Below are 21,240 nucleotides of genomic sequence, written 5' to 3' on the forward strand. Positions count from 1 at the left end.
AGGTCAGGAGTTCACTGGAGTCTTGGTTCTGAGCACACAATATGTATCCTTTGCACTGTGCATACCAGCAGGCTACTCAACAGGCAGCTCAAGTTCAAGACTAATGAGTCTGTTGCAGAGTGTTTACTGTGCCTTCAAAGTTTTCTGCCTTTTACAGAAACATAATGTTTTAATTATAGAAAAAAAAAGAAACTTTTAATATTTCCCTATCCTCAGCCGTTGGAATTGGTTTATCTTTGGATTGTATTGCTTTAGAACGTTTAGTTTTAAATCTTGCTTGTTTGAGTTACTGACAAGTTAGCCACAGAAGGAAGAAGCCCATCTGTGAGGAATGAATCTGGGGGCAGGAGGGGGGAGTTGCAGGGGGGCATTGTTGACTTTCAAGATGGCTTAAGTGTCCAGAGACAGTTAAATCTTTACAATGTTTCTTCCAGCTCAGTCTGGCAGCCATTGTTCAAAGACTCTAAGCCAAGCTCAAGTCCAGGAGTTACTGAGCAAACCTGTCTCTAGCCAAACAAAATTCTTGACCTTTGCAGCTAAGCAGATGTTAATAAATCAAGGAAGAGCAGCCAACTAAAAGCTACACTCTGAACTGCCTTGCAGGAGCATTAATGTTACTATCATTATTATGTATTAGTTTGGTTACCTGGCTGCATAACAAGCCAGCTGGGAACACAACACGCTGGCATAAGGCACGTGCTATTGTGTTTCTCATTCTGATGGTTGGGATCTTAACGGGAAACGGAGGAGATGGTCTCCGTCTGTCTCTGCTCACAGACATCTGAACCTTTAGCCTCGAAGTCTCTGGGAACTGCAGAGTAACTCAAAGGTTAAGCCTGCAACATTAAGAATAGGCGATTCCTCCGCAGCCCTGCACTCTGGGCCTGGTATGCACAGCCTCACCATGAGCTCTTCTGCAGCTAGCCTGCTCTTCACGCCCCGCGAGGACTGCGGCCCCGCGTGGCGCGCGGCCCCCGCGGCCTATGACGCATCTGACACACACCTGCAAATTCTGGGCAAGCCAGTGATGGAACGTTGGGAGACCCCCTATATGCATGCACTGGCGGCAGCTGCTGCCTCCAGAGGAGGCCGGATCTTGGAAGTGGGCTTCGGTATGGCCATTGCAGCCTCCAGGGTGCAACAGGCCCCCACAGAGGAACACTGGATTATTGAGTGCAATGATGGGGTCTTCCAGCGTCTACAAGACTGGGCCCTGCGGCAGCCACATAAGGTTGTTCCCTTGAAAGGCCTGTGGGAGGAGGTGGCGCCTACCCTGCCTGACGGCCACTTTGATGGGATTCTATAGGATACGTACCCACTGTCTGAAGAGGCCTGGCACACTCACCAATTCAACTTTATTAAGAATCATGCCTTCCGCTTGCTGAAGACCGGGGCCGTCCTCACCTACTGCAACCTCACGTCCTGGGGGGAGCTCATGAAGTCCAAGTACACAGACATCACCACCATGTTTGAGGAGACGCAGGTGCCTGCACTGCAGGAAGCTGGCTTCCTGAAAGAAAACATCTGCACAGAGGTGATGGCACTGGTGCCCCCAGCCGACTGCCGCTACTATGCCTTCCCTCAGATGATCACACCCCTGGTCACCAAGCACTGAGCAGCCGGCCCAGGTCTATAAGGAGTCTGTGTCCTCCTCAGTACCTTTGTGGCTGGAATGTGGGCTCCAGCCTCTCCACTGTCCCTGCAGTGTGACATCCTAACCATTGCCTGGCACTGCCATCTTCCCAGAGCTCAGGAGGAAAATAAATGCTAACAAGAAGAAAAAAAAAAAAAAAGAATAATAGGCGATTCCACTTTCAATCTCACCTCTCTAACCACATGACTGGCTCCTTGCAAGGATAGAAAGACAGACAGCTGGGGCTGGCAGTTAGAGTCCCTAACATATGTGGTTAGTCAACACAGCACAGCTAGCATGACCTGGAGAGAGGGAATCCTATTTGAGGAATTGCCTCCATCAGATCCATCTGTCTGTAGGGTATTTTGATTAAGGATAGATGTGGGATGCTCCAATCTATTGTTGGTGGTGCCATCCCTGGACAAGTTGTTCTGGATTATATAAGAAAACAAACTGAGAAACCCAGTAAGCAACGGTTCTCTTTGTTCTCTGCCTCAGTTGCTGCCTCCAGGTTTCTGTCCTGACTTCCCTCAGTGATGGGCCGTGTTCAGGATCCATAAGTCAAATAAACCTCTCCCCCACAACACCCCAGCCCAGTTGCTTTTGGTTGTAATGGTTTATCACGGCAACAAAGAGTGAAATAATACACGTGCCTTCCTATTTGGTAGGCTACAAGTAATCAGACTTTTGTTATGGCTCAAGGAGCTTAAAGCAAGCGATAACAAGGAGCAGGAAAATGTACCTTGCTCCTGAGACCAAGCCTGAGAGGTCACCAGTGTAATTTTCACTGTGTCTTCATCATCAAAACAGTCACAAGGCTAGCAGGATCCAAGGACAGGAGACACAGAACCTATCTACCCCCTAAGAAGGATACCAAATCTAAAACATAAGTGTGAAAATTAGCAATATAAAATAGAAATAAATGACAAAAATCAAAAGATTTTTTCTAGAAGAATAAGATAAAAGCCAGATAGTGGTGGTGCATGCCTTTAGTCTCAGCACTCTGGAGGCAGAGGCAGGTGGTCTACAGAGTAAGTTCCTGGTTAGTCGGGGCTATACCCTTGACCACACCCCCCCAGTGACTCCACCCAGGGAAGAAGGTAGACTGACTACAGATCTTTGCCTCTCCCTCCCCTCCTCCAAATCCTATCCCCCACTCTCATCCCCAACTTTGTAGCAGACCACATACTGCACCCTCCCCTTCCTCCCTGCCCCCTTCGAATTCAAAGCCCAACTTGGAATCTTCCCCTCTCCCTTTCTCTGTACCTAATCCTACCCCACCCCCAGGCTTGCCTCCCACTCTGTGGCAGAGTACCTGTTCTGGGATAACCCACCTTTCTGCCTCCATCTCCAGTGGATCAAACAGATCTCCAACCTTCCTCTCCACTCATCTTGCTATGCCAGCCCCCACCTCTCTAGCAGGCATTCCCTGGGTACCACCATCCAAGCAAGCCTGAGTAAGGAATCAAAACAGGTCAGAAGCTTCAGAACTTCACTCCTACAGATCATTTCTCCTAGGATCCAATCCTCCAATCTCATCCCTAGCTCTGTAGTTCCTATCATGGCCTCTCCGCACTCTGCCCCAGTCCCAGGAAACTAAGCAGATCCTGATGGAACACCCTGCTTTCATCCCTACTATGAACCTCCTAAACCTCCCTCCAGCCCATCCTTATTCCTAAGGGTCAACACCAGATACCTAGAAGCACATTCTTCCAAGAACCCCCAGTGACCAGGATCCCAGAAGAATTCCCTACCAGACAACACACAGCCCCCCACACCCTCCTGAAAACCAGTAAGGGCGATAGAAACCAAGGAACAAAAACACCCACCCAGAAAAGACAAGACCAGAATTCAATCTTCCCAAAGCCAAGTGCCTAGTTGTCAGCATAAAAGTATAATCAATAAGAGCCAGGCAACGTGTCTCCACTTAAGCCCAGCAAGCCCACCACAGAAGGCCCTGAGAGCTGCAACATATCTGAAGCACAAGACAGAAACATTAAAGCAGTCTTTGTGCATGTGAAAGAAGAGGTCCTTACAGAGGGCATTGGTAAATTGCAAAGCTTCTGCAAGGCAAAAGACACCATCAATAAGACAAAAAGGCCACCAACAGATTGGGAAAGGATCTTTACCTATCCTAAATCAGATAGGGGATTAATATCCATTATATATAAAGAACTCAAGAAGGTGGACTCCAAAAAAATCAAATAACCCCATTTAAAAATGGGGCTCAGAGCTGAACAAAGAATTCTCACCTGAGGAATACCGAATGGCTGAGAAGCATCTGAAAATATGTTCAACATCCTTAATCATCAGGGAAATGCAAATCAAAACAACCCTGAGATTCCACCTCACACCAGTCAGAATGGCTAAGATCAAAAATTCACGTGACAGCAGATGCTGGCGAGGATGTGGAGAAAGAGGAACACTCCTCCATTGTTGGTGGGATTGCAAGCTTGTACAACCACTCTGGAAATCAGTCTGGCGGTTCCTCAGAAAATTGGACATAGTACTACCACAGGATCCGGCAATACCCCTCCTGGGCATATATCCAGAAGATGTTCCAACTGGTAAGAAGATCACATGTTCCACTATGTTCATAGCAGCCTTATTTATAATAGCCAGAAGCTGGAAAGAACCCAGATGCCCCTCAACAGAGGAATAGATACAGAAAATGTGGTACATTTACACAATGGAGTACTACTCAGCTATTAAAAAGAATGAATTTATGAAATTCCTAGCCAAATGGATGGACCTGGAGGGCATCATCCTGAGTGAGGTAACCCAATCACAAAAGAACTCACACAATATGTACTCACTGATAAGTGGATATTAGCCCAGAAACTTAGAATACCCAAGATATAAGATACAATTTGCTAAACACATGAAACTCAAGAAGAACGAAGACCAAAGTGTGGACACTTTGCCCCGTCTTAGAATTGGGAACAAAACACCCATGGAAGGAGTTACAGAGACACAGTTTGGAGCTGAGACGAAAGAATGGACCATCTAGAGACTGCTATATCCGGGGATCCATCCCATAATCAGCTTCCAAATGCTGACACCATTGCATACACTAGCAAGATTTTGCTGAAAGGACCCAGATATAGCTGTCTCTTGTGAGACTATGCCGGGGCCTAGCAAACACAGAAGTGGATGCTCACAGTCAGCTATTGGATGGATCACCGGGCCCCCAATGGAGGAGCTAGAGAAAGTAACCAAGGAGCTAAAGGGATCTGCAACCCTATAGGTGGAACAACAATACGAACTACCCAGTACTCCTCAGAGCTCGTGTCTCTAGCTGCATATGTATCAGAAGATGGCCTAGTCGGCCATCAGTGGAAAGAGAGGCCCACTGGTTGTGCAAACTTTATCTGCCTCAGTACAGGGGAACATCAGGGCCAAGAAGTGGGAGTGGGTGGGTGGGGGAGTGGGTGGGGGAGCGTGTGGGGGACTTTGGGGATAGCATTGGAAATGTAAATGAAATAAATACCTAATTTAAAAAAAAAGAAATCGATGAGAACACAAACCATAGAAAAAAAGAGCAAACTGTTCAAGACATGAAAGTGGAAATACAATCAATAAAAAAAACCCAAACTGAGAGAAACCTGACAATAAAAATTTTAGGAATGTGAACAGAAATCTCACAGGCCAAGCCTCAGTGGAATGAAATGTTAAATCTAAAGAATCCTGGCATAGAACATCCAAGAAATCTGTGACACTATGAAAACACCAAATCAAAAAATAATAAGAACAGAAGGGAGAGGAGGAACTCAGGTCAGAAACACACAACCACCACACACACACCCCAACCCTGAAAACCAGAAAGGGCAACAGAAATCAAGAAACAAAACACCCACCCTTCCCACCTACCACCCCCCCCCAAAAAAAAAACAAGACCAGATATCAGCACCTAGAATTACAATCTTCCCGAAGGCAAATGCCTATATGTCTGCATAAAAACACAGTTTTGTTCTTATAGAAGAAAATGTTCTTATTCTAAAGAAGGAGATGACTTTCAAAGTCCAAGAAGCAAACAGAAAACCAAATAGACTGGACCAGAACAGGAAAAAATTCAAAAGATTTCATACTAGTAACTAAGAGCCCATCTGAAAGCTCTAGAACAAACAGAAGCCACACCCACAAGGAAAAGGCAGCAAGAAACAAACAAACACAGGACTGAAGTCAATAAAATAAAAACAAACAAAAGATTATTCAATGAAACAAAGAAAAGAGTTGTGGGTTTTTTTTTTTGAGACAACAAGATTGATAGACACTTGCTAAAGTTATCTAAACTGCAGAAAGAAAATATCCAAATTAAAAAAAATTATAAATAAAAAGGAGGACATAACAACAAACACTGAGAAAACCCAGAGAATCATAAGGACATACTTTAAAAGCCTGTACTCCGCCAAATTGGACTTCTAAAAGAAATAAGCAATTTTCTCAATATATACCACTTACAAAAGTTAAATCAAGAGCAGATAAGCAATATAAACTGATCTATAACCCTTACTAAAATAGAAGCCGTCATTAAAAGTCTCCCAACCAAAAAAGACCCAGGGCCAGACAGCTTTAGCACAGAATTTTACCTGACTTTCAAAGAAGACCTAATGTTCCACAAAACAGAAGTAGAAGGAACTGTAACAGGGGGTGTAGGGGGGTGGCTTTCCACCCATTCCCAAGTTTCCCAAAATAAAGACTCTGAGAATCCTTATATATGAATAAATGCCTAAGCCAATTGTTTGGTTCTCTTCCAGTAGCTTATAATTCAGTTATCCCATTTAAACTAGTCTAAGTCATGCCACGTGTCTATTTACCTCTCTATAGTTTCATGTGACTATCTTCCTGAGAGTTCATGGTGAATATTTCCACACCGGGTATTACCCCAGAAATCCTCTCTCTGTACCAGAACTTCCACCTCCCGATTTCCCGTGTAAGCTAACAGACCAACAGAACTTTATTGACAGTTGATGCACCATCAAGTAAGCTTCATTCCAGAAATGCAGGGATGGTTCAACACACAGAAATAGATCAATGTAATTATTTTGTTTGAAAGTCCAAAAAAAAACCCCACATGATCTTCTCATTAGCTACAGAGCAGGCCTTTGACAAAATCGAACAGCCTTCATGATAAAAGTCCTTGGGAGATTGGGAAAGCAAGGGACATAGCTCAACATAATAAAGGCAGTTTACAGCAAGTCTATGGCCAACACAAATTAAGTGGAGAAAAGAAACTCAAATCAATTCTATTAAAATCTGGAACAAGAAAATGTTGTTGACTCTCTCCACACCTATACGATATAGCTATCGTAGCTAGAGCAGTAAGACAACTTAAGTAGATCAACAGAATGCACACTGGGAAGGAAGGAAGCAAAAAGATCTTTATTTACAGATGATATGGTAGTCTTCATAAGTGACCCAAAAATTCTACCAAGGAACTCCCATAGCTGGCAAACACTTCCAGCAAAGTAGGTTCATACAAAATTGACTAACAAAAAACCTGTGTCCCTCCTATATACAAATGGCAAACAGACTAAGAGAGAAATAGGGAAACAACACCTTTCACGGTAGCCTCAAATAATATAAACCATCTTGGAGTAACTCTAACCAAGCAAATGACAGACATATAACAAAAAACCTCAGGTCTAGCCAGGCGTGGTGGCGCACGCCTTTAATCCCAGCACTCGGGAGGCAGAGGCAGGTGGATTTCTGAGTTCGAGGCCAGCCTGGTCTACAAAGTAAGTTCCAGGACAGCCAGGGCTATATAGAAACCCTGTCTCAAAAAAAAAAAAAAAAAAAAAAAAAAAACCCTCAGGTCTTTGAAGAAAGAAATAAAGAAGTTATCAGAAGATGAAAAGAGCTCTCATGTTCAGACAACACAATCCTCAACAAAATTCCAAACATTTCTTCACAGATCTTGAAAGAATTTTTAGCTTCATGTAGAAATAAAAATCACAGAATGGCTAAAATAATCCTGAATAATCAAAGAACTATTGGAGGTATCACAATTGTATATACTATCTCAGATTGTAATAAAAACCACATGGTGTTGGCATAAAAGCAGACATATTGTTCACTTGAGTTGAAGACCCACACATAAATCCACACACCTATGGACACCTGGTTTTTTTTTTTTTATAAAGAAGTCAGAAATACACACTGGGAAAAAGATAGTTTCTTCAACAAACTGTGCTTGTCAAAATGAATGGCTGCATGTAGAAGAATGCAAATAGATTTATACTTATCACCTTGCACAAAACTCTACTCCAAATGGATCAAAATCTTCTCGACATGAAGCCAGATACACTGAACCTGATAAAAGAGAAAGTGGGAATAGCCTTGAATGTGTTACCACAGGAGACAATTTCCTAAACAGAACACTGATAGTACAGGCACTAAGATCAAAAATTAAATAAAAAGGGACCTCATCAAACCGAGAAGCTTCTGTACAGCAAAGGACACTGTCAATCAGAAAAAGTGGCAGTCTACAGAATGGGAAAAGATTTTTGCCAACTACACACCCAATAGAGACGTCCTAGTCACTATTCTATTGCTATGAGAGGCACCATGACCAAAGCAACTCATGAATAAAATCATTTAATTGGGAGACTGTTTACAGTTTCAGAGGCTAAGTCCATTATTATCATGGCAGAGGGTGGTGGTGCTGGCATGAGTACCCTCAAACCTATCCCTAATAACACACTTCCTCCAACAAGGTCAGTCACACCTACTCCAACAAAGCCATAACTTCTAATATGTGCTCATATGACTAACCATTCAAATATGTGAGCCTATTGGAGATCATTCTTATTCAAACCACAATAAGGCTAATATCTAAAATATATAAAGAACTCAAAGACCTAGGTATCAAAAAAAAAAAGACCCAGATTTTTAAAAAAATGAGGTACAGATCTATCGAAAGAATTCTCAATAGAGAAAGCTCAAATGGTGGAGAAACTCTCAAAGAAATGTTCAGCACCCTCAGTCACCATGGAAATGCATATTAAACTACTTTGAGATTTCATCTTACACCTGTCAGAATGGCTAAGATCAATAAAGCAAATGAGAGCTCGTGCTGGTGGGGATAGGAAGCAAGGGAACATGCACCTAGTGCTGGTAAGACTGCAAACTTTTATAGCCACTAAAGAAATCAACATGGCATTTCCTCAGGAAGATAGGAAATGAACTACCTCAAGATGCAGCTATACCACTCTTGGGCATATAGCCAAATGATGCTTCATCCCACTAGAAATACTCGCTCTATTTATAATAGCCAGAAACTGGAAACAACCTAGATGTCCCTTAATAAATGGACAGACAAAAAAGTGTAGTACATTTACACAATAGAGTATTACTCAGCCATTTTTTAAAAAATGAAATCTTGAAATTTGCAAGTTAATGAATGAATCATCCTGCATAAGTTAACACATACCCTGAAAGACAAGAATATATTCATGTATATAAGGATATTAGCGGTTGTCAGTGATAACCAAACTACAATCCATAGAACCACAGAAGTGAAGAGTGGAGTAAGTGACCAGAGGGACAGATAGATCTCCCTAAGAAAAGCAAATAGAATATATAGCTATGGATGGATGGTAGGGTGTGACTAGAATTGGAGGATCAAGTAGAAAGGAGGAAGAAAAGGGGGATAAGGGAGGAAATATAAGGAGAGACTGACAAAATTAAGGGCCATTTTAAGGGTAGTATGAAAACCTAATGAAGTAGATGCTTCCTAAAATATATACACATATAAAAGTGATCTAAATGAAATTACCAAATAACGGGGAAGACAGACCTCCAACTGGCCCGCTCTTGATACCAAATGAAGCTTCCAGCACCAGTTCTCTGTTATATCTCATTGAGTTGTTGGCCAAAAGGGTCCCATGGAAATCCCCAAACAACCAAGGTTGTTGCCAAGACTGTAGTTTTCTCTCCATAAACTAACATCAAGGCCCCATCACTGAACACTCCTGCTAAATAACTCATTGAACACACAGATATTTAGCTGGTGCCCACAAAGAGCCTTCACTACCTTGTGCTAATAGCCTTAGTACAGGAAGGTAGGCTCTCTTCATGCTATCAAGGGAGAAATGGAAACACAAGCCACAAACCCTTTGACCTACAATGGTGTCCTTCTTGCAAGATACGCTAGGGCAATGATGTCATAAAGCTTGTGGGAGTAACTAACCAGTGTCTCATTTGACTTAAGGCCCATCTCATGAGACGGAACCCATACCCAAAGCTGCCTAGGTGACTGTCTTAGTTAGGGCTTCATTGCTGCAAAGGGACAACATGACCAAGGCAACTCTTACAAAGGAAAACATTTAGTTTGGGCTGTCTTGCAGTTCCAAAGATTTGGTCCATCATCATGACAGGAAGCATGGCACCCGCCAGGCAGACATGATGCTGAAAAAGCCAAGAGTTCTACATCCTGATCTGCAGGCTGCAGAAGAAGACTGTCTTCTGTAGACAGCCAGGAGACTGGACTTCCACACTGGATGGTGCTTGAGCATAAGAGACCTCAAAGCTAACCTCCACAGCGACACACTTCCTACAACAAGGTTGCACCCACTCTAACAAGGCTACACATCCTAAAAATGCCACTCCCTGTTGGCCAGGCATTCAAACATATGTGTCTATGGGGGGCCAAACCTATTCAAACCACCACAGTCACCAAGAACCAGGGACTAGATAGTCCAGGAACCTAGGATAAACTAAATACGACTGCTCTAAACAAAATGAAACAAAAACTAGCAATAAAATAACTCCTAAGAACATTCTACTCTACTCAAAGATCAGAGTCTTGCTTGGTCATCATCCAAGATGCTTCCTCTTGCAGCAGATAGGAACAAATATAGAGACCCACAGCCAGACATCATGCAGAGAGTGAGAGATCTTGGAACACTCAGCCCTAAATGGGATGTCATTATCAAATCCCTACCCTCAGGGCTCAGGAACCCATTAGAAGAGAAGACAGAAAGAATGTAAGACTCAGACAGGATGGAAAATCATCAGGACTAATGCACAAATAAACTCACAGAGACTGAGGCAGCGTGCCTAGGATGCACACGGGTCTGCACTAGATCTGGTCCTAGAGCAGAAAGGAGAAGAGGACACATGCTCCCATCCCTAGCCCAGAAGAAGACACATGCCCCCATCCCTAGCCCAGGAGAGGACACATGCCCCTATCCCTAGCCCAGAAGCCATTTCTTATTTCATAAAAAAATGAATATGCAGTTTTCTCCAAGGAAGTCTTACTAGGGAAACAAATTACCCTTAAGGGTAGGTTACATGCCCAGCAATGGATGGCCAACAGAAAATGAACTCAATGTCATCTTTGGAGGTTCCTTGTCTCATAATATAATGTCATAGCAGGGCTTTTCATTTTGGGGGTTTGGTTGGGTTTTTGGGGGGTATTTCTGTTTTTTAATTTTGTACTGGTTTTATTTTTATTTTATTAATATTTCCCTCTTCTTACCCTGTTGTTCTGTTGCATATATATTGCAGTTTATTGTCTCTATGGGACTCTTGAGTATGCGAATGAGTGTGTCATTGCCTGTGCCTTTTCTCTCTGGTTGTTTGTTTTGTCATAGTCCCATGTTAGTTTTTGTTTTAAGGTATTATATTTTATCTTACCTTATAATTATCCCTTAGAAATATGTGTGTCTTCTAATGAGAGACATAAAGGAAGTGAGTGAGGATGGGAGGAGAGGTGGGAAAGAACTGGGAGGAGCAGAGAAAGAGGGGAAACTGTTATTGGGATACATTATGTGAGAAAAAATACACTTTTAATAAAAAGAGAGAAAGAAAAGAGGATACAAAAATACCACAAACTTAAACTTTGGAAAACTTAAGTGGTATATACATTTTTATTAAAATATCACTTCTACCAGGGTATAGTGGGTCAGGAGGCCAAAGTAGAAAAAGATTGATGTAAGCCTTACACCAGCAGGGCCTACAAAATGAGACTCTGTTTCAAACAAATAATAATAATCCATATTTTCACAGGGTATTGTGGTTTGAATGATAATGACTCCCCATAGGCTCATAGGGAGTGGCACTATTAGGAGGTATGGCCTTGTTAGAGAAAGTGTGTCACTGGGGATGAGTTTTGGGGTTTCAGATGCTCAAGCCAGGCCCAATGTCACTTGCCTGCTGCCTGCTGCCTGCTGCCTGCTGCCTGCTGCCTGCTGCCTGCTGCCTGCTGCCTGCTGCCTGCTGCCTGCTGCCTGATGCCTGATGCCTGATGCCTGATGCCTGATGCCTGATGCCTGCTGCCTGATGCCTGATGCCTGATGCCTGATGCCTGATGCCTGATGCCTGATGCCTGATGCCTGATGCCCGATGCCTAATGATGCCTGATGCCTGATGCCTGATGATGCCCGATGCCCGATGCCTGATGCCTGTCAATTGGGATGTAGAACTCTTGGCTACCTCTCCAGTCTCATGTCTACCTGCATGCCCGCCATGCTTTTCACCAAGGTAATAGTGAACTAAGTCTCTGAACTGTAAGCCACATCCAATTAAATACTCCCTTTTAAGAGCTTCTGTGGTCATGGTGACGCTTCCCAGCAATAGAAACCCTAACTAAGACACAAGGACTCGGGAGATAGATCAACCGGTCAGTCAGTAAAATGCTTGCTCTGTAAGCATTAAGAACTGAATTCAGTCTCTAGTACCATGTAAAAACCAGATATGTCACCCACTTGTAACCCCAGCCCTGAAGAGGAGCCAATAAAACATAGATACTAAAAAATAACCAAACTACCCCTAAAGGTTTGTCTATGTACTAAATTATCTCCTGACCTAGCTCGAAGGTATTTTGAGTTTTTCAAATCATTATCTTTATGGTTTTATATATCCTTCTGTTTATAGGAAGTACACACACACACACAAAATGAATTCCGAGGAACACTTGACACTCAGACACCATCCCCAGATCTCTGCTCTTCTTCTAAACCTCTGTAGTTGGTACCATACAACACGTGACTCACAACTTAGCCACAAAAGGGGTGGGGCTTGTATTGAGTATTCTGGCCTCCACTGCAGACCTACTGAATCAATAGGACCCAAAACTACATGTCTTTGATGTTTTTGTTGTTTTATGTTTGAGGCACAGTCTCACCCAGACTGGACTAGCCCTTGCCATATAGCACAGGCTAGCCTTGAACTCATGGCAAGCCTCCTATATCAGTCTCCCAAGTGCTAGGATTACAGATGAGTGCCACCACACCCAGAAAGAATACCTTTTAACAAATCCTTCAGGTTATATGAAGTCTTGCTTAATTTTGAAAGTCCCGCTCTATTTAATAGTGCCAACCAATAGAAGACATAAAAGCAAGAGGCTGGGACTTGAGATCAGAACTTGAGCCAGACACAACTTTGTGTGCAAAATCATACCCACTACATCCCCTACAGCTCATATTGCCCGATGCTGGGTTTTCCTTCTTTGAGAGATCAGCCTCACCTGGACTAGGCTTATTTTGCAATAAGGATGATCAGCTAACAGTGATTCACATTTCAGTGACTAACATCAGTGCCTCTCACAAGGTAGTTTAATTGTTTAGAATATTCTTTCTCTACACTGATCACCATGGGAACAGGAGTAAACTCACTTTTCTGGCTCTACATGAAAGAGAAGCGTGTTCATTCAGAGTTATCTGGAGCAGGGACTCTTCTAGTCTTTAATTCAGAGACCGATCACCCATTTGTGGTTATACACAAAAGCCACCTCCTCCTGCTGAGGGCTGAGCACCCACCTGTCACTTATTCTCACACCTTGTGCACCCGCGAGTTTCTGCATTTGCCACTGTTCACTGGAAAGAGAGGCCTCTCTGAGTTAGTCTGAGAGTAGCATTTGTCTAAAGATTGAAACATAAATATCTGAAGACAGTTTGATGCTATGGTAATTTAACAAAACAACTACACACACACACACACACACACACACACACACAAACCTATGACCTCCCCCAACATGTTTTTTTTTTTTTTTTTTTGGAACAGGTTAACATTACGAGGTATTGACTCCCTGTGCTGTGGACCTTAAATCCAATCAACAAACAATAGTTTTGTCACAACAAACAATAGTTTTTGATTCCTTTTCTTCCCTAGTAGCCTGCATAGCATCTTCTGAGACTGAAAGCAGGCCAGTAGGAAGGAAGCCCCCAGCCTCAGGTATTGACTCCCTGTGGTGTGGACCTTAAATCCAATCAACAAACAATAGTTTTGTCACAACAGTAGTGCCACTATTACACAAATAAGAGCATCTTGCCTGGTAGTTTGGTCCATAGACCGTAGGGTTTGAAGCTGCATAAGATATTGGAGGGATCATAGGGCCCCCAATGGAGGAGCTGGAGGAAGTACCCAGGGAGCTGGGGGGATCTGAAACCCTATAGGTGGAACAACAATATGAACTAACCAGTACGCCCCCCCCCCCCCCCGCAGAGCTCTTGACTCTAGTTGCATATGTATCAAAAGATGGCCTAGTCGGCCATCAGTGGAAAGAGAGGCCCATTGGTCATGCAGACTTTATATGCCCCAGTACAGGGGAATGCCAGGGCCAAGAGGTGGGAGTGAGTGGGTGGGGGAGTGGGTGTGGGAGGGGGGGGGGAACTTTTGGGATAGCATTGGAAATGTAAATGAAATAAATACCCAATAATAAAAAAAAAATCTTAGATTAAAGAAAAAAAAAAGAAAGATTGTTGATTCCTTTTCTTCCCTAGTAGCCTGCGTAGCATCTTCTGAGACTGAAAGCAGGCCAGCAGGAAGGAAGCCCCCAGCCTCAGTCCCAACCTGAGCTCTCTGTATCTCGCAAGCAAAGTGAGTGATATCTTGAACATTATAATTTTGTTATCTAATTCTGGCGGCCAATCAAGAGTAAAGGCAAAAATCTTGTGTTGTTTGGGGGATCTCTTGTGGCCTTCCTGACTAACAGCTCATAAGGAGGTGCCCTACTCGGGTGTGTCTAATACCCGACAGCTTTTCTCTTTTAAGATATGTCAGGTATTCAGCTTCAACCTTAATCTCAACCCCTAACCTCAAATCTATTTTTATTTTGTGTGTCCGAGTGTTTGCCTACCTGTGTGCATATACGCACACTGTGTGCAAGCTGAGGTTAGAAGAAGCTGGAAGACCACATCAGATTCCCTGGATCTGCAGTTACAGATGGTGGGGAGCTGCCATGTGTGTGCTCGGCGTCAAACTTGGGAGACAGTCAAATTCAGGACCCACGCTGGGGCTACTAATAAACACAATACCATGTCCTCATTTCAACTAGACCCCTAAGGTCTAGTTGTCTGCATATTGAAGTTTGAGATGCACCATCAAACTCTTTTTTGGGGGGATCATAAGACACTATCACATGAGGGCTATTGTTATTAGACATGAACACCATAAATTTGCCATAGCCCTGCTTTGTAGCTACATTCCAACTCCAGTAAGTGCACAGGGCTGAGAAAACCCTACCTCCATTTTAAAAGCAATGCCTTTATTCCCAACACTTGGGAAACAGAGGCAGGTGAGTGTCTGTGAGTTTGAGGATAGTCTGGTCTATATAAGTGAGTTCCAGGATAGCCAGGGATATGGTAGAGAGACTTTGTCTTTAAAAAAAAAAAAAGAGCAACTGTTTCCAGGATATGTTGCTTTGAAGAATTCTCTTCTTGTTACTTGTTTTTCAAGTTGGTCTCAATTTTCCAAGTCAATAGACTGCTGTCCCCAAGGGCTGAGTAATGAAAACACCATTGGTAAGCTTTATCGTTGAGTGTTTTTTCAATTAGCTCAACATCATTTCCTGGTAAGCCAACAGTGATGGCAGGAAGAATATTCAATAGACTAACAAAATGTTGAAATTGGGCTGGGGATCTGGCCTGTCTACTAAGCACTGCCATGCAAACACGAAGACCTACATTTGATCCCCAGAACCAGTATAAGAAGCCAGGCATGGCAGCACTCGCTTGTAATCCTGATGCTGGGGGGGCGGGGGTGGGGACTAAGACAGGAGAATCCAAAGGTCTTGCCAGCCAAAGTAAACTTGATGGCAAGTTCCAAGCCAGTGAGAGTCTTCCACGAAGAAAAAGGCCAAGCTCATTCAGGTACTCAAGGCTGTCTCAGACCTGCATGTGTCCATGCGTACACACACAAACATGAATGCATATGCAAACATGCATAGACACACAAGGCTTAAGTGCAGACTTCAGACTGACAACATGTTATTGACAGAGTGATGTGCCCAATAGTCATCTATCTCCTGACTTGGCACCTGTCACCTTCTCTGGCAGGCTGCTTAGGGGATCTCCAATCAGCTCTGTTTCAACAAAGCCTCTGCAATAGTCAGGATCCAGGAAGCCAGTGATTGTCTGGAAGGAGAGGATGTTATTCCAAAAGTGGAGACTAATCAGACATTTAACAATTCTGTTAGAGAAAAGAGGCTTTGCCAAATTTTTCCAATGATGGTGTTTATTTAAAACTTAATGTGAACATAAACCACCCAAAAATCATTTTTAAAAATGCAGTTAGGATTCACTCGGTCTGGAGAAGGGATAAAATTTCTTCTAAGATGTTCTCAGCTGATGCTGTTAATATTAATTTCCAGATCACAGTGAATGACAAGTTTCCTTCTTGCTAGAACTCAGGTAAACGAGACTGTAATATCGAACCCTTATCCTCCTTCAACATAACTCACCAACCCACCAAAGCAAAGATGATTTAATGATTCTTTAAGAATTTGGAATTTTTTAAATACCCATATTAAATCTATGAAGGCCACCAATGGTGCAGGCCTGCAATCAAGAGGCAGAAGCCGAAGGATGATAAATGAGGAAGACCAAGGAAGTTGGAGGCCAGCCTGGGCAAACTAGTGAGACCTTGTTGCAAAATAAAACTTAAAAAGGACAGGAAAACAACTCCTAGATAGAGCACTTGCTTAGCATGTTGTAATAGTTTGTATAAGCTTGGCCCAGACAGTGGCATTGTTTCGAGGTGTGGCCTTGTGAGTATGGGCTGTAAGACCCTTGTCCCAGCTGTCTGAGAGCCAGTATTCTGCTGGCAGCCTTCAGATGAAGATGTAGAACTCTCAGGTCCTCCTGCACCATGCCTGCCTGGATGCTGCCATGTCCCTGCCTTGATGATAATGAACTGAACCTCTGAACCTATAAGCCAGCCCCAATTAAATGTTGTCCTTAAAAGAGTTGCCTTGGTCATGGTGTCTATTCACAGCAGTAAAACACTAACTAAGACAGACACATGTGCGTATTGATTCAATCTCCAGCACTGAAATTTAAAAAAGAAAGAAAGGAAGGAAGGAAGGAAGGAAGGAAGGAAGGAAGGAAGGAAGGAAGGAAGGAAGGAAGGAAGGAAGGAGAGAGAGAGAGAGAGAGAGAGAGAGAAATTCTACTAATATGTATTTTAAAATACTATATTTTTTAAACTGAGAGGAAGTAAATCAAATGTTAAGTTTTTTCTGTTATCTTTTATTTCTGCTATTTTTTCTAATAAACATCATTTGATTTTGTAATATAAAAATAAAAGTAACTCGTAAAATATATTCCTTAACAAATTATTCTATGCTCGGCATGGTGACAAGTGCCTTTAATACTAGCACTCAGGAGGCAGAAGCAGGTGGATCACAGAGTTCAAGGCCAGCCTAATCTATGTAGTAAGTTCCAGGACAGCCGGGGCTACACAGGGAGATCTTTCCTCAAAAATAAAAACAAAAACAAAAACAAAACTTGTAATCTTGTGCAACACACACTGAATACCAGATTAAAAGGTTTTTGAGCTCTTCACAAATACATATGCAGATTTTCTCTGCCTTCCCCTTGGCAGGTGTCACAGAGTCAGCTCTGAGGAGTGCCGCCGAAGGTCTAGTTTGTAATGAAGCAGTTGTTTTCTAAGTAAAAAAACTACAAGCTAGTTTCTGGTTTTGCCATCTTGGTGATGAAAACCGTTAATAGCAATCTTCATTAAAAATAAGAGTCTGCCACTCTGAAGGAATCCATTGTAACTTCCTCATCAAAAAAAGACCAGGATATCCCAGAAGCACTTGGCAAACACCTTCATTGATAAATCCCCATGGATATATCTTAAAGCAATTCAAATAGGAAGCTGATGCATTTTTAAACTCGGGTCATTATTAATGACTGGGTCTCACAAGCAAGAAGACAGCCCTGAGAGATACAAAGCAATCTCAACCCTGCAGTTAGTTGGTCTCTTGACAACCTTATGCTACAAGGAATGATCTTAATATTTCTTAGGGGCTTATGCAACATGGTCTATATTAAACATGTGGGGTGTATTATCTTATTTATAGAGCCTATGTTCCCTAGGTCATAGATGAGAATACAACATGGAGAGGTTAAGCTTACTTGCCTATTGATGTGCAGCAAGTGAGAGCCAAGGCCAAATGACAATCCAGGCCAAATACGTCTCAGTTGTGTTCCTGGGAATGCGTTTCTAAAATAAAAGGATAATCAAAATTCTATTCTCATCATCATTCCATATGCTACCTGGGTTGTTTTTTTTTTTTTTCAATATTCTTTTTTTCCTAATTTTCACATTTGTGTTGGCCTTAAGGTTGTAAATTCCTTCTTGGCAAGGTCCACGTTTTGTTTGTTTTTCTTGAAAACAACACAACTTTGGAATAAAGAGTGAAAAGTCAGGGAGGGGAGGGAATGGAAGGAGGGTGAAAGGGAAAAGAAGCAAGCTTATTCTAGGTCAGTGGGATTGTGGGTAAGTTTTTTTCTTCTAAGTTTTCCATAAGCCACTCATTGAAAAATAATATATCTTTTAATTACTTAACCTTCCTTGTTTTGGACAGCATCTGTTGATGTATATAAAACACCGCACCAACTGGCAAGTATCCAGGAATGACAGAAACCATAGAAGTAAAAAACAAATAATGTTCGTGCACTTACCCAAGTCAAAAGTTGTATGTATCAGAAGCCTAGCTAGCTAGTGGCAGTCACCCCAGCAGGGCAAAAAGAGAAATGCCAGCTGTAGCCCATGTCGGCAACCTCACAGTTGCTTCCCTGAATTCAGATGGCCCCGGTTCACAACCCCACAGACCGTTTCCTGAGTTCACAGATTAAAACCTGGGGGCGTCCCATGAGAAAGAGGGTGGTCTCTGTCGTAAAGCATGAGAAAGAGGGTGGTCTCTGTCGTAAAGCATGAGAAAGAGGGTGGGCTCTGTCGTAAAGTATGACTCATTGGACTCCCAGATGCATGGCGCCATGAGTGATACCCAAGATGACTTTTTTTTCCACAGCTGGTGGTCCTGAAAGTTTACCTATGATTTTTAAGGGATGGACAGATAAATTGACTGAGGTCAGCACCGGAAAGAACCCTTTACTTTCAAGGAAAAAAAAAGACACTTGGAAGCTAAAAAGACAGGCATTTTAATAGGGACTGGTCTGTTGCTGGGAAGACTTTGAGGTAGAAGCTGCTGCCATCTGCTTTCTAGGGTTCTTGTTATTGTGCCTTATGATGTCATCAGCTCACAACGGATGATACAATGGTGTATTATTTGGGTTGCATTCATCGCCCAACGCTGCAAAGAACAGGTGGTTGAGAAAATGCCGGAATTTCCTCTTGCACATGAGTCAAACAGGAAAGCACTCTGTCTTCGAGTTCCACTGAGGAAGTGCTGGACACGCCATGGGAGATCCCCAGACGTCCCTGGCTGAGCAATCCTGAACCCAGATCAGCCTGGTTGCTCAGCTCCAGGAACCCTGTCACAAAGCAGAATGACAGGTGACAAACACAGAGGAAATGGGGAGGGAGCAGATGGCTTTGAGACGAAACCCTGTACACAGTAGCGAGATTTTCTACGGTACCTCTGGAAGGTAGCATACAGATAAAACATGGCAAGCTTGTTATTGGCTCCTTTGGAAATACAGACTTGGGGGCAGAATCCTAGCAAGATAGCTCAAGGATGATGTGCGCTTTGTGAGGAATGGCTGATTGGGTTGTATCATACGTCTGATACGTACAAGGTGTGTGACCTGTATACTGCTTACTCAACCTCTCTGAGTCTCAACTTCCTTATTTATGAAATAAATCATTGTACCTAACACAGAAATGCTATAAAAATTAATGAAGCAATGTTTATAAAGTGCCGTATGTGTGTGTGTATGCATTTTCTGTATATTATATCATGTGGGTATGATTGGGGTATATAGTAGACCTCTTGACAAGGAAAATATGAAAAGCAGTTTGGTTTTAGAATTATTACATATAATTAAAGTATGAAAAAATATTTTCTATGACAAGACCCCAGTAATGACTCGAAATAGCAGTGCACCATAACAAAGTCATCTTGTAAGAAGCTGGGCGTGGTGGCGCATGCCTTTAATCCCAGCACTTGGGAGGCAGAGGCAGGCAGATTTCTGAGTTCGAGGCCAGCCTGGTCTACAGAGTGGGTTCCAGGACAGCCAGGGCTATACAGCGAAACCCTGTCTCGAAAAACCAAAAGAAAAAAAAAAAAAAAAGAAAAAACTAAAAACAAAGTCATCTTGTGTTCTGGGCTATTGGCTTTTCAAACTCACTGGGGAATCAGGTTAAGTAAAATACTATTTTACTTACACAAGTTTCCATATGTCAAAGAAAGACTGCACCAGGTAGAGTTAAACAAACACATGATCAAAGATGGCTGCCTTCAGTTAACACAGGAACCCACAACTGGCCAAAGGGTGGAAAGTCAGTATATGTGAAGTGCCCCTCCAATAATAAGACGTCTTCATCGGGCCCCTCACTCAAGGGTCAGAGACCATCAAGGAAGCAGGAACAGAAAGACTGCCAGAGACAAAGGTCAGGAAGATGGCACTGAAACTGTGGTCTACTGGATGTGGCAGGACCACTTCACTCATGAACTATCAGCAGCTATGGCTGCCTGCACAACATCCAGACAGCAGCAAGGAGAGGAGAGGGGCTCAGCAAGCTCCACCCCAGAGAGGAGCTATTGGTAGTTGATGGATTCTGGACCAGGAACAGGAGGGCTTTTCTTTTTAAGGGCATGGACCTTAAAGGACAAGGGTAGGTCAACCATGAAATGACCTCACACCCATGAGTATGTGAGCAGCACAAACTTGACGTGATGAGTCGAGTGTGTGTGTGTGTGTGTGTGTGTGTGTGTGTGTGTGTGTTAAAGAGAGGAGGGGGGAGGCACGGAGTTGGGAGGGGGGAGAGGCATGGAGTCAGGAGGGAGTGGATTGGGAGGAGTTAGGGAGAGGCATGGAATGAATATAACCAAAAGTATGCATTGATGAAATTCTTAAAGAATTATTAAGAATATTACGTGGGAGGGAGAGACAGCTAAAGGAGTCAAGTCTAAGTGATAAGAGTGAATTCAATTCCCTTAAAACAAAAGGGAAGGGAAGGGATGGTGTGTGTTTGTGTGTGTGTTTAAAATATATTATTTCTTTTACTTTTAATATTATAATATAATTACATAATTTCCTCTTCACTTTCTTCCCTCCAGACCCTCCCATACCCCACCACTCGATAGTTTTCAAATTCATGAGCTCCTTTTTCATTAATTATTGTTACATGTATGTATGTGTATACACATATATACTCCTAAATATAGCCTGCTCCGTCTATATAATGTT

General features: G+C 42.8%; 1 protein-coding gene across 1 annotated transcript; it reads left to right on the forward strand.

Moving 5' to 3' along the window:
- The first annotated feature begins 887 nt into the window (after positions 1-887).
- LOC110311897 (guanidinoacetate N-methyltransferase-like) lies at positions 888-1,790 on the forward strand. Its single transcript, XM_085832133.1, has 2 exons — positions 888-1,294; positions 1,363-1,790. Exons 1-2 carry the CDS (start codon positions 890-892, stop codon positions 1,471-1,473), a joined length of 516 nt encoding a protein of 171 aa, XP_085688259.1. The 5' UTR covers positions 888-889; the 3' UTR covers positions 1,474-1,790.
- The last annotated feature ends 19,450 nt before the right edge of the window (positions 1,791-21,240 follow it).

The sequence above is a fragment of the Mus caroli genome, unplaced genomic scaffold (assembly GCF_978045245.1).
Source record: "Mus caroli unplaced genomic scaffold, Mus_caroli_1 scaffold_17, whole genome shotgun sequence".
Lineage (NCBI taxonomy): Eukaryota > Metazoa > Chordata > Mammalia > Rodentia > Muridae > Mus > Mus caroli.

What these genes read in the sequence shown, in the direction of transcription:
- LOC110311897 (XM_085832133.1), top strand. Translation starts at nt 890, where the DNA reads ATGCACAGCCTCACCATGAGCTCTTCTGCAGCTAGCCTGCTCTTCACG. An exon ending in TGCCTGACGGCCACTTTGAT is followed by an intron (nt 1,295 to 1,362) that starts GGGATTCTATAG and finishes CAACTTTATTAA; the next exon opens with GAATCATGCCTTCCGCTTGC.